Below are 14,130 nucleotides of genomic sequence, written 5' to 3'. Positions count from 1 at the left end.
TTATTATTTAAATAATTTGTTGAAATATTTATGAAAAATACTTTAAAATTTTATTAAATAATATTAAAAAATCCAAGTTTTGAAAAAAATATTTTATTTAAATTAATTGATAAATATATTTGATATACAACTCTTAATTAATGTATATAATAAGTTGGGCGCTCAAACTAATATCGTAGTAAGGAAAGTGCCACCTGAATTACTATTAAAACGTAAAATTATAATATGAAAAATACTTTTTAAAATATTTTATTATGATTTTGAAAATTGTCAGGTCCTGTGCCTTATGGGAATGGGCTACATTTTACTGTCCCAAGGCCGGCTTCCCAGGGGTACGAACTATGAAAATAGGGACGGGCATAAAGGGCATATTCGGAATTACGTAACAAATCTTGCCGCTTTTTTTTTCCTTCAATTTCCCGCCAAAAATACAGAAGATAAAAAAGCTCCCAAATCATTCCCCTTCTTTTTTCCCTCTCACAGTCTCCGGCACTTTGACTTTGCTCCTTCCTATGGACATGGACATGGACATGGACATTCCGCTCCCTGAAGAGCTCGAGTTACTGGAAGCCAACTCCCATTTTTATGAAGAACCCTACATAGATTCTCCCCCGTCCGATTCCTCTCCTCCACAATCACCGCCCTTGAAAAATCTTGAAACCGACGGCTCAAAACGACCTCGAAACTCCGACGCAATCGAATCTCCACCCGAGAAGAACAAGAGAACCAAAAGAATTGATATTGGGGAGGAGGAGGAGGAGGAGGAAGAAGATTGGCTGCGGTACGCTCCGCCAGAGGAAACTAACGTTGAGGTTGCAGTTGAAAAGGATGAGGAAGTTTATTTGTCAAGGTTTATGTCGGCAATTAATGGCGATTGCATGCCTGTCACTGCGCCAAGTGGTGGCGAAAGAGTTTATGCGAAGCTTAGCGGTGGGCAGAGGGATGAAGGATTGGAGAAATTGAATCTCAAAGAACGATCTAAAGGTAGTTTATGCTTAGGATAATTAGAAAAAAAATGAAAATTCTCAACTATAATATATGGTTCTTATGTTTATTTGAATTAATGTTTAATTTCTTTGCAGGCCTTCTTCCTGAACCAATCAATGTTCTATTGCAAAGAGTGGAACAACAAGCTTTTGCCAAGGTACATTGCCATTTACAAAAATTGAAGGGTTTTCCCCCCTCTCTCTTTAATGCTGCAAATCTTGAATAAATTCACTAACATGTTAAAGTGATTTTGAAAATGTTCATTTGTTTGTGTCTACATGCTAGAGTATTTGTGGAATTGGAGTCTGCTACACGAAATTGTTTCCTTATATTGCAATCTTTCTAATATGAAAGAGTTGTAGCAAACAAAGTGAAGATTACATTCTTGTACAATATTATCAAATATGAAAGTCAAAACTAGGGGAAATTATAGAAGATTTAACAGTCAGCCATAATTTCTTTTCATGTCACGCTAGTGTCTAGATAGTAATAGTTTTGAATCTTTTTCTTTGATCTATGTTGTGCTCAACTAAATTGAAATTTGCCCTTGGCTTTACTAATTAGCAGTTCTAGTGGTCATATAATTTTGCCATGGAAAGAATTGTTCTTACAATTCATTTATCGGGTGTTGAAGGCCTTGGAAGCAAGTTCTGAACATCAGAATGATATAACTATTCCCGAGACAACTATGGTCCATGAACAACTTTGGGTCGAGAAATATGCTCCAAGTTCATTCACTGAGCTCCTTAGCGATGAACAAACAAATCGTGAGGTACATACTAGTTATTTACATATGTAGTTCATGGAGACGATAATTGTTTTAAGCTTTATGTATGTATGTATATATATCTTTAGTTATCAAGTTCTGATGGTGATCTTACTGCAGGTCCTATTGTGGTTAAAACAATGGGATTCCTGTGTTTTTGGATCCGAAATTAGGAGTACCTCAGATGAAGTTTTGTCAGCTCTCAGACGACATTCTTCTACTCAACATAAAAAATCTTTTGATATGGATTTTTCAAGAAAGAATAGAGGACATAGATGGATTAACGGAAATAACAACCACATTGATAATGTGGATCAGGGGACCAATAATTTAAAAGGTATGCAGGACTTTTGGAACAAAAACTCAAGGCTCACTGGTCCACCAGAACAGAAGGTAAGCAATGGTATATTTGAGAGAGATCTGTCTTGGTTGAGACATTTCCTTTCCTTCCTGTTAATAGTTTTCCTTCAATAAGTTGAGGAGTTATAAAATCATTTCAAATTGGCACCAAAAAGAAATATCACAAGAGAAGGCTGTTCTATGACATCACGTTCTAGAAGGAGCAGTGTACAGTTTTAAGTACTTATTCGGAAAACCAAATTGATCCGTTCCTAGTAGCTCTGGTTTACTTCTGTGTTTACTATACTTCAATATCTCTTGGTGTCAGTTGAAAGAAATTTTAGTTTTCAACTTAGCAGCTGGTTTTGTTTGAATTCTTTGATATGTTACATGCATCACAATAAATGTAATCTGGTTTTTAACAGACTCCTTAGTTGAGAAATCATCAATTTCTTATCTTGTTTGGTGCTCTTAAATAAGACAACGCATTTCTAGTAGATTAGAAAGTGTTAATTTGCTTCATCATATTTTAGTGCTAATTATCAACTTCTAAGTTTGAAATCTATCATTAATTGAATCTTATGAAAATTGCAGATTCTTCTACTTTGCGGTTCCCCGGGGCTTGGAAAGACTACACTAGCGCATGTAGCTGCAAATCATTGTGGATACCGTGTTGTGGAGGTCTTTTGTGTTTACCTTTTACTCATGCAAGGTCCCATAGGTTCATCAACATTGCAGGATAGTGGCATTCAACCATTGCATTAAGCTGTTTCTGATTGCCTCTCTGTTACTATGTATTAAATATGATTTACTTTGACAGAGAGGTTTTAATTGGCTAAAAAGGATTTTATAGAGTCATGGATGTCTTGTTAATTTTCACAAGCATCATATTTCTCAATTGATATGTCTAGAATGTTCTGTTACTTCTTGCATATTTTTGTAACATAATTTTTCTGTTTAATATTTGTATTCTGCATTAATCTTTTTAAGTATTTGATAAGAGTCCTGTGTAGGTTAATGCTAGCGATGATCGATCAGCATCAACAATTGAAGCCAAAATCCTTGATGTTGTTCAGATGAACTCTGTCATGGCTGATGCAAGACCCAAATGTCTGGTTGGTTATTAATTATTTCTTTTTGAAAGTCTCATAGTTTAATTTAATTTATTTGTTTACGCAAGATGATACTCAAACAAAAGCTTATTGAGTTGTTTGTAGGTGATTGATGAAATAGATGGAGCTCTTGGTGATGGGAAGGGTGCTGTGGAGGTTATTTTGAAGATGGTATGGCACGGTTCTGATTGTTGATGTCCTGTGGTTTTTGTGAAGCATATTCCAATCATGCATCTAGTTACGACATGCTCAAACGATCTTCAATATCTACTTTGATTTTATATTCTCTCTTTCAGTCAGCATTTTGGTGTTCTCTTTATAGTTATTTTTTCCTGCATGGTGGTTAAAACTTTAAAAGGTAGAGAAAGCTTAATTATTATCAATTTATAAAAACTAGGGGTGTAAACAAGACATCATCTTTGCTTGCAAGATACTCAGGTTTGGCTCATAAAACAAAACAAAAAAACTGAATTGGCTCAATTATTGTTGAGCTGAGCTCAAGCATCTTTAGCTATCAAGTGAGTTGAATTTGAGTGACTTAATGCTTGACTTAAGTAGTTTGCAAGTCTAATTGAGTTTTTCTATTTCTAATATATTTTTTAGTTAGGAATGGAAATTTTCAAGTCAAACTTGAACTTGAACTTGAACACGAACTTGAGCGCAAATAAATGAGCTTCAAGCCAAGCATGTGAATCAAACTCAAATTTTGCTAGGTAAATGAATATAATTGAGTGAGCTCAAATAGTTTGATTTTTATATTGACTCAAGTTCGAGCTTTAAAAATGAAACTCCTTTGAGCTTGAGCCAAGGGTTGAGCCTCAAATTTTGTGTTGAGCTTGAGTTTATTATGACTAGAGCTTGGCTTGGCTTGGCTCAACTAAAAAGTTACTTTCAGTTACTCAAAAAAAATGCCAAAATATTCTCTTAAGAATTTCCAAAATTTTTATACTTTGTTAGTATTGTCTAAGTTAGCACAAGCCATAGGATAATCTTTGTTAAATTAGTGTGCTAAAAAGTGCATCACTATAATTCTATTGGTCAATAGGACAGTGAGTCATATGTTTACTTGATTCTATTCCTTTATTTTTTTGATGGTGATCAGTTTCTTTGGTTCTTTTTAAACGTTTTCTGTAATTAACTGTATTTTGAGGGTAATCTATTTACAGGAAGGAAAGGAAATCTGTCCTGGTTGAGACATTTCCCCTTCATGTTAATAGATTTCCTTTTATAAGTTGAGAAGTTATAAAATCATTTCAAATTGGGATTCCGATTCAGTTACTTCATTTATTTGGGTCTTGTAGTTTTTATGTACAGTTCATGAATCATACAATCACTTGATGCAGGTGTCTGCTGAAAAGAAGCATGATTTTGGGAAGGAAAATAATGCTAAGAAAAAAGGAAGTAAAACTGCATCCCTAACAAGACCTGTGAGTTTGAAATGCCATTTGTGCGCTGTTTGGTAATATTTTGTAGGTGACACTAAGTTTTTGGGCCATCTATGTAGGTGATTTGCATATGTAATGACCTCTATGCACCTGCTTTAAGACCATTGCGTCAGATAGCAAAGTAAGTTCTTTAGCTGTCAACAGTAGTAAGCATGTTGGTGATTTTGACCTGGTGCTCATGGCATTTATTATTTGAATGGTCACTTGGCAAGTGTTACTAGCTCTTTGTTTCTTTTGCCTCAATTTATAAGAAGGAACTCTTTTGATAATCTCTTTATTCCTTTTTGTTGGCATTTCTGCTCCTGAAGGAAAGAGTATTTGAATTAAAAGGTGCATTGATTCTGCTGCATTAGGCACATAACTAGTGTGGATGAAATGCCTTTTGACCTCTTGTTTAATGGTAGCACTAATGATTGCCAGCTTTTAGAACTCATTTTTATTGTTTGTTTGTTATACCTGGAAATTTCCTCTTTTTTCCCTCCTTAGTGGAGTTTTGAGGTGCTTAAAATTATTATCCTGACAATACCAAATATTTTTTTCCAGGGTTCATATATTTGTCCAGCCAACAGTGAGTCGTGTAGTAAGCAGGTGATTCTTCTGCAATATTATTACTTAATGGTTATGATGCTTCAATTTGCTTCCGGTGTTTTCATTGCATAATTGTCCTTAAAAAAGGAAATTAACATATTTATATTAGCTATTATTAGTTTCCAATACAACTTGATTGTGTGATGGAAAATATATTCATAACTAGGAAGAACAATTAATTAGTGAGCTTGATTTTCTAATTATGTTTCTTTTACAGGCTCAAGTATATTTGTAACAGGGAGGGAATGAAAACAAGTTCCATTGCCCTTACTGCACTAGCGGAATTCACCGGTGAGTTTTGTTGCTTGTTTTCGAGGATGTTCTTTTACTTCCATTAGTGAAGATATTCATATTATTACTAAAGCTTCTTTAGATGCGAATTGCTTTTTCTCTCATGGTTCTGGTTCTATTTAGGCCTTTGTTTTTTCTAGTCTAATCTCAAGATATCATTTTAATATTTGGGCTTTAATAATATGAACTATTTTAGTTGTGTTTCTTCCTGCCTTTTTTTTTTTTTTCAAATGTACTTATCTTTATTCCCTTTGGTTAAAATGTTTCAGAATGTGATATACGGTCATGTTTGAACACTCTCCAGTTTCTCCAAAAGAAGAATGAAACCCTCAATGTGGTAAGACTTTTATGTCATCTTATGGTTTTGAATGCATTCATTAAGAAATCTAGCACTGTTGCTGGAAGGGTTTTGGCTAATCTTACTAATTTCAGAAAGAAGTTAAAGGTTTAAGATTCAATGAATGATACTGCCCGCTAAAATAGAATTGTCCTTTCAGACTTTCCTTATGGGAAGAGTCAGGAAAATAGAATTTTTTGCTGCGCCAATTTAAAATGTTTTACTTTCAAGTGTAATGTGATGCCTGGTAAGTGTATAATAGTTATAACTAACACCAAAACTAAATAATTTTAAACCTCAACGTTAAATTTTGTTACATAGGAGGCTATTAATTGACCAGCTCTCCATTGAAGTCTAGAATTCATATATGTTGGTATCTGTAAGATGAAGTTTATGGATTAGTATAATCTATAATTTGTTTCATTTGAATTGTTAGTCATTTCTAATAGCTACATCAGCACTTGAAGATCTTTTACCGTAGCTTTACTGTAACTCTAACCTTCTTTTCTTTCTTTTGATGTATACATTTTTAGATGAATGAAATGTGGTGTCTCTTTCCTATGCAAGTTTGCTTGATAATCTTAGACGTTATAGCCTTTTGGTAGTTTAGATAATTTTTTAACTGCTTTCATTGATTCAATCTAATAGGTTATGATTGGCGTTTAATCAATTGTGACAAGTAACTTAACAATTTTTACACATTGTTCCCTTCTTCCCTTTATTCTTTAATCATTGTTGTCAATGATTGCAATTGTTTATTTTTGAGTCTAATTCTTTTTTCTCTTTTTCCATTTTCAACATTTTAAAGCTTGGGCGTTTTATTTAGGGCAATGAGTAATGATTAGCATGGTTTCCTCTTTCTAGATGGACATCAGTTCACAAGTAGTTGGGCGGAAGGATGTCTCAAAAAGCGCTTTTGACATATGGAGAGAGGTATGGTAGTGGCTTATTTTGGAATTGTTTTTGTTATTTATCCTTTGAAGCATTTTTTCACTTGAGGCTGCTGTCCTTCAGATTTTTCATAAAAGAACAAAGCGGGACAGGAAATCTAACACTAGTTCTGGGAGCAGCTATGGTGAATTTGACTTTCTGCATGCCCTCATATCTAACCGGTAGATATTAGATGCCTCTCAATGTCTTTTATTACAATTCTGTTTGAACATTATTATTTTTCCCTTCATGTTTCCCTCCAAAAGGTGTGATGATCCTTGTAGTGGACCAGCAAGCCTTTTGCATTTTTTTTTTTTGATTTAATTCCTTTGCTTCTAACCTTAAGTTATGAATGACTGTGCAGTGGTGATTATGATGTAATTTTGGATGGGATCCATGAAAACATTTTGCAGCTCCGGTATCATGATCCAGTGATGCATAAGACAGTAAGGCTTGCCTATCTGAAGTATTTGTAGATGACCTATTCAACTTATCTGAAGTATTTGTAGATGGCCTATTCATATGGCAATACAATATTGTTTACCTTGTTCTCTTTCCACAATGAAATCTTTACCATGTACTCATGATATTTCAAGGTCAAATGCTTGAATTCTCTTGGCATCTCTGATGTAATGCAACAGTATGTTATGCGGACACAGCAAATGTCCCTTCAAGGTGAACATATGCAGTACCAACTTCAAATCCCTGGCATGTTTATGGCCACTAAACACTCATCTGATTTTATCTTTCACTGCAGTTTATCAGCCTTCTGTTGCAATTACTTTGCATCGGATAGTTGCCCAAGTCCAAAAGCCAACTCTTGAGTGGCCAAAGTCATTTCAAAGGTAATCTCTACTCCGTGCCCAGGTTCTGAAGAACCCAATGCCAAACATGGAGGACTAACCGTCGATAATACTGTATTTGGTGCAATGCTTCAGATACCGTACTATGCTGATGGAAAAGACAGATATTTTAAGGGCTTGGCACCAGAAAATTCCACCTTACATTTCTAGACATTTATCAACAAAGTCCTGCATAGAGGACTTGATATCTCCTTTGTTGCATATCTTGTCACCACCAAACTTTAGGCCGGTAATTGATTTGAATTTACTTAATTCTTTGACCTTTTATGGCTTCAATTTCTTTCTTTTCTTTTGTTTATTTAGGTAAATTAAGCAAGTTCTTGAAGCATGCAAACATAATGTATCTTGCATCTCATGGTTTGTGTCTTTTTTTACAGCAAAACATGTATTCCTTTTTTAATGTGTTAGCTGAACCACTATTTGTTGATTGGAGATTGGTTTTTCATTAATACTGGAAAAGTCTTTTGCACAGTTACAATTAATTGTGTTCTGCAGTGGAATTTGCATATGCATTTTGATTGAACTGTATAAACAAATAACTTTATCTTGTTTGCAATTTTAATATGTTCCTATTGTTATTAAAGAATGCTTGGAAGGTGAATTATTGACAACGTAAGCAAGAAGTTTAACATTGGGCAAGGCTAGATGCAATCAAATAGGTGCAGACTTTTGGAAAGGTAGTGTCCCTAAGGTTTAGTATGCAATCCCCATGTAAGTTTTATTTGTTCTAAGCAAACTATAATCTAACAAAGGATCTTCAGGAGTTCCAAGTAAATTTTGACCCTTAAAATCTATCCACGGATTTGTATCAGAAAAGGTAAATTTAATTCCAAGGGATGACGTTATGGACAATGTTGCCACATTTTTGTTTAGATGCTGGGCTCTTTGTGCTAGTTATGCTATCGAGTTTTGTAAAGATAGTTAGTATTAGTCATTCGGTTGCTTACTAGTGTTTCTAGCTGTGCACGTGCACATTTAGATACAAAGTAATATACAATATTAATTGTTTAATGTTGATTTACTTGATATTAATTCTTTGATCATTATATAGGGTGCCTACTGTTACTATTTTTGGTGTCCCCTCATCTCTCTCATGTATCTAGAATGTTCCTTTTCTATTTTCATGTTATTCTCTTATTAAAAGAATGCAGCAGTTTCTTTCAAAAAAAAAAAAAGAAAGAAATAAAGAAAAAGAATATAGCAGTTCTTCCATCTCATTTCTGTGGCTTTTCTTGTGCCTTCAACAGGTGGCATTGCACTTATTATCAGAAACTGAGAAGAATAATTTGACTCAATTAGTAAATGTGATGGTATCCTATTCTATCACCTATAAGAACATGAAGTCTGATTCACTGTCCAGTAACATGGGACATGAAGCAGTTTCAGATGCATCAGCACTCTCTTTTGAGCCCCCCATTGGCGAGTTTATTGCTTACAAGGTTTCTAGCTGTGCTTTATGTTTAATGGCATGCAACTTTATTCAAAATTTCATGATTTTGACCTGAATATCTCTCTTTGATATAAGCAGGATTACAGATCAGATCATCATGTACTTGCCTTAGCTATGAAGCAGGTTTTATTGCATGAGGTATGTAATGTAGTTACTTGACAATATGCTGTATTTTTGTCTGCTTTATTTTTAAGATATGCTAGTTTGATGTTTGCTGATGCCTGTCTCTGTTGGCATATAGCTTGATGATTGTTATTGGTGCTGTAGTTGCTTTAGACAGACAACATTGAAATAGATTACTTTAGTACTCACCGGATTCTGACTATTTACTATCCCTTTTAATCTCTGTAATCTTTTATGTAACTGGAAATAATCCAACAAATTTGTGGTTGCCATTTTTTGGGAAGTATCATGTAAATAGGGGGAGTGATCCTCATATGTGAGCTATAGGATAACACTTTTTGTTCTGTTCTTGGTAAGACATTTATTCGAGTAAAAGGGATTCTAAAAGAAGCAATAAAATAAAAGAACTTATACAGTGAAAAAGTTAATTTATTCTGGTGCCATGAAACTTATTTCTAAAGTTCTTGATGGCATTGCTGTTTCCAAATATTTCTTTAAACGGTTTCAAGGTTTTATTTTATATCTCAAATGAACTGATGATAGATCATACGATAGTCATGGCTCAACATATTTATTTTTCCTAGCCAGATGAACAAATGTGTGTTGTAAAGACATTTATTTGACAGAACAATGATATTGCAGTTTTGTTACTTTTGAAGCTTTGTAGGCTTAGTGGCATGCAAACTCAAGCAATTCATAATTAGATTTTAAAACTTGGAAATACTGTTAGGTGTCATTTTCATGGATTTAATCTTCATTATTTGGGTGCATTTTCCCAGATACCTACTTCCACTCTAGACCTGTCATGAGTTACAATTTTTCTTTCTTCTGAAACCACTATGAGAAATATTAAATTAATCAATTTAGTATAGATAGGAGTTTAATATCCCTATCCTCTTAATTTAAAGTTCTTTTAAGTGTCATCTTTGTGCTTGGTGGATTTTAAGCTTGAAGCAGCGTTTAGCATAAACTTTTTAACATCATGTTCTTCCTTAGATTGAAATCTCTTCTGTCTGTCGAGTTACAGTCTTCAACATTTTATTTTCAGAAAAGGAATTTCAATTAAAAGTAAAAGCTTTTATACAGTGTTCTTACTTGTGAAGGCTTTTGGAATTTTTTCTGATTTCAGGTTGAGAAGCAAAAGATTTTGCAAGTAAGCACTGGGAAATCTGCGCAGAGAACAGATGGATGCTGCAATGGAGACCAGGGCGTTGTAGGGAAAGGGGCCAGTGTAGCCAAATGTGCTAAAACTATTGGTGAGAATGCTGGTGCAGGCACAAAGACCTTTGAAAATGCGAAGAATATATCAAATACAAGGCAAGGTAATCTTAGTACCTCCACAGTTTCATCATCTTTGGTTTCTAGCAGAAGTGCCACCGTGGAGGCAAAGCAAAAATCCACTTCAGATGTCAGGAAGGCACGTAGTGGTTTTGATTTCTTTGAAAGGTGATCTTTTTGACTTCTTTCCTTTTATTTTGATTTATAATAAGTTTTTCCTTCTTTATTCTTCTTGTTATTGTTATGCTAAACTTTGTAAAAGTTTGAGAATAAAAATGTGGCTAATTTAAGTGACAATTCCTCCCGGCAAGTCAACTTCATACCCTTCCTATTTCTTTGCTATGTTTGATGGCCGTATGAACTATGACTCATGCTTTATTTCCGATAGACTTCCCATACATTTGTTTTTCAGATGATTAAGTATTTGGGTTAAGCCAAAGTCAATCTAGTTGAAGGTTACTCTGGTTGATCTTGTTCTCACCTTTTCATTTCAGCTTTAGAACACCTGTTCTAAATACTTGGTAAATCTCTGGCTTTTTTAGCTGTCTTCACCTGATCCTTTCTCTTGCTGCTGTATGCAGCCATTGGTGTCTGTCTGTTAAGTGAGCATGTCATTCTTTTAGAGTAATCAACTATGTTGCCTTGGATTATAAGTCAACTGTAGCAAATGAAGGTTTAGTGCCAGTTCTAGATGGAATCTCTTCTGATTTATAAAAAAAATCAGTGGACCATACCAGAATATATTGACTACAGTTTATATAACTGTATATATATTATATTTGTTGAGATTTTGTCAACTATAATCCAGGTTTAGAAAACCAAGCAGCAGAGGTTCTCTGGATTCTGAAATTGCAGTAGTGAAGGAAGTGACGTTGGAAAGAGATTTGCGGCCTCTGTTATTTAAATTTAATGAGGTAAATTCCTATCGTTTAGCTTCATTTTATCAAAGCTGAAATTTAGTACATAACGAGTTAATGACTAATAGAAAACCTGGTTGCTTGGTCATGCCATGAATGTTATGTTAAAATGAAACCCTAAGGTTTTGCTGAAAGGGATTTTCTACAAAGTGTTGTGTTGCATTCCCATTTTTTCTTTGGTTAACAACATATTGATGCTCTGCCTTTTTGACCAATAGATTTGTGTGGAAAATAACTGGAGCTAAACACAAAACATGACACGACAGCAAAATAACACAAAAACATGAACGTATCAAATCTCGCGTTTTAAAATTTATATACATATATAATATCTTAGACATGATAAATTGCGAAGTCTAGCATGGGTGTGTAGGGAAGTAGTTTCAAATAATTCACTCCTCTTCTCTGTCTTATTAGCCTCTCATGCGTGCTAAGCCTCTTTTTATAAATAAAAGACTTTACTATTGCATAACCTACAAGTTAAAATAACTTAGCAATTTGGGTCCATTCTCAGACAAGATTTTGCGAAGAATGCCCAAAATTGTAGGGTAGCCTAATATGTGTGTGTGTGTCTTGTTTGGACTCAGGGGTGATGTTGGATATGTGTTTGTATCTGGTACAAGTATGATTATATTTTCAAAGTATTTCCACATATTTGAAGGATCATTTTCCCGTACTTATATTCGAATTTGTATCATACATGTTTACTTAAAGTAAATAGTTGAAGTAACATATGTAGAGATTACGTATTTTCAGCTACCTTCTGGAATTTGGTGATATGTCACTGATGGCTTGCTTTAATGACTTCAAATTCCCAGTTTCATCTTCTGGCTGTGCAATTGTTATCAAACTAGAAAATGATGCAATACTGTGTTGTTTTTTGCTTTCCTTTTACATGCAGGGTTTTACCAATGCCGTGAAGAGGCCGGTTCGAATGCGCGATTTTCTGCTATAATGAATCTTCATGTCTTGTCCAGCACTCAGCAGCTGCTAATTTCATGTGCGATATTGAACGCACTGATATTATTTGCCCTTCAAATTCCAAAATTATATAATGACAACATTTCTTACAAGTGTGCTTTTATTTATATATATGGAAAAGCAGTCTCTTTTCTTGTACATCTTTTCGGTATTTAAAAGAAAAAAAGAAAAAGAAAGTTAAAAGAGCAATTAGAAACAGGATGATTTGCTTTACTTAGATGTTTTCTCGTATTTTAAGATCTTGTCTCGTACGTGAGTTTGGAATTGATCAAATAGTACTTAGATTATTAACTTTAGATGCGGCGACATAACATGAGCATGAATTAATAAGTATATGGAAAAATAAAATTAAATATGAATTTATATTTTTAAATAAGTTGCTAATTTATTAAGGGTAAGTTTGGACAAAATAAAATAATTAAATGAAAGCAATTATTAGGGTGGTAATTATAAGAATTGTAAATTTTAAATGTGTTTGGTTGATAGAGTATAATTATGTCATAATTTTTATGTTATGTTTGGTAGTACAAATTATAATTACATAATTATATAATTTATTTGTAAAAATATTAATTACTATAAAATTTATTAGTATGATAAAAATAATTTTTAAACAAGTAACACAAATTAAAATCAAATTATCTATTATGTTAGCCTTAAAAATAGTTAATAATATGATTATTAATAGAAATAACAAGAAAAATAACATTATATGCAATTTTATTTAATTGTTGTAGTGTATATTTGGTGAGTTATTCCTTTTCTAATATTTAACATATGCTCCATATCATTATTTATTAGTCATTGATCGAGTTTATTATCATATGAATATGAATTTGCATCATTAAATTATCAAAATCTTCTTCTTTCATGTACTATTTAAAGTATGGATCATCTCAATTCCACTTATGATTGAAGTTATGAAATATGCAACTTGTTAGTACAATACAACCTTATTTTTTTGTTCTATACTAAGGTGATGATGTTAATATGATAAATTTTTTTAAAAACAACGATTGTTTTCTCAGCTACATTTCGAAGCCTTAAGTGTATCAAATTAAATAGTTCACGAGCTATAGCTATCTACGGTGCTTGTGTCAAAATTCTCTTAAATGGTATCATATTTCACGATATGGTGGAAGAAAATATTTTCTATTTGTACAATTAGCATCGACCATATAATATTTGATTCACAATCCAAATAGTCTATAACTTTAATTATAAAAGCTTATATAAACTTAGTTTGGAGAAATACCTATGTTAGATTATATCCTTTTTTATAATACATAAATTGAGTAAAAATAATATGAAAATTATAATATATTTCATTTATATAAAAAAATCCTATAAATTGTCCAAAACTTTTATAACACTTCTTATAAAAATAATATAATTTTTGTCATAACTTTAAAAAGTTATTTTTTATAAATTAGTTATGATCAAAAAATTATAACAATTTTTATTGAATAAGTATATTATTTTTATAATAATACAGATGAACACATAAATAAGTTATGTTCATACTTCTTAGTCATAACTTTTTACACAAACATATTTTAACACTTTTATGACATACAAATTATATTTTATAATAAAATTTTTTGATCATAAATTTAGAAATTTTGTAAGATTAAAAATATATTTTTTCTAAAATAATATAATTTTTATTATAAATTTACAAAAAAATAAATTATTTTTATAATATAATTTTATAAAATTTATA

General features: G+C 32.6%; 1 protein-coding gene across 1 annotated transcript; it reads left to right on the top strand.

The window, feature by feature from the left end:
- Positions 1-400: 400 nt before the first annotated feature.
- LOC108454697 (uncharacterized) lies at positions 401-12,547 on the top strand. The gene is made up of 23 exons (XM_017753234.2): positions 401-984; positions 1,083-1,144; positions 1,622-1,759; positions 1,874-2,146; positions 2,687-2,773; positions 3,106-3,207; positions 3,310-3,375; positions 4,548-4,631; positions 4,709-4,770; positions 5,193-5,237; positions 5,455-5,528; positions 5,798-5,865; positions 6,730-6,798; positions 6,880-6,977; positions 7,160-7,241; positions 7,392-7,470; positions 7,553-7,640; positions 7,734-7,887; positions 8,906-9,097; positions 9,187-9,246; positions 10,361-10,677; positions 11,318-11,423; positions 12,328-12,547. The coding sequence occupies exons 1-23, from the start codon at positions 513-515 to the stop codon at positions 12,379-12,381; spliced, it is 2,832 nt and encodes a 943-aa protein (XP_017608723.1). The 5' UTR covers positions 401-512; the 3' UTR covers positions 12,382-12,547.
- Positions 12,548-14,130: the final 1,583 nt, after the last annotated feature.

The sequence above is a fragment of the Gossypium arboreum genome, chromosome 9 (genome assembly GCF_025698485.1).
Source record: "Gossypium arboreum isolate Shixiya-1 chromosome 9, ASM2569848v2, whole genome shotgun sequence".
Lineage (NCBI taxonomy): Eukaryota > Viridiplantae > Streptophyta > Magnoliopsida > Malvales > Malvaceae > Gossypium > Gossypium arboreum.
Note: the sequence above shows the minus strand (reverse complement) of the source record. Positions and strands in the feature narration are given on the sequence as shown.

What these genes read in the sequence shown, in the direction of transcription:
- LOC108454697 (XM_017753234.2), top strand. Translation starts at nt 513, where the DNA reads ATGGACATGGACATGGACATGGACATTCCGCTCCCTGAAGAGCTCGAG. An exon ending in TGGAGGTTATTTTGAAGATG is followed by an intron (nt 3,376 to 4,547) that starts GTATGGCACGGT and finishes CACTTGATGCAG; the next exon opens with GTGTCTGCTGAAAAGAAGCA. An exon ending in GTGAGTCGTGTAGTAAGCAG is followed by an intron (nt 5,238 to 5,454) that starts GTGATTCTTCTG and finishes TTTCTTTTACAG; the next exon opens with GCTCAAGTATATTTGTAACA.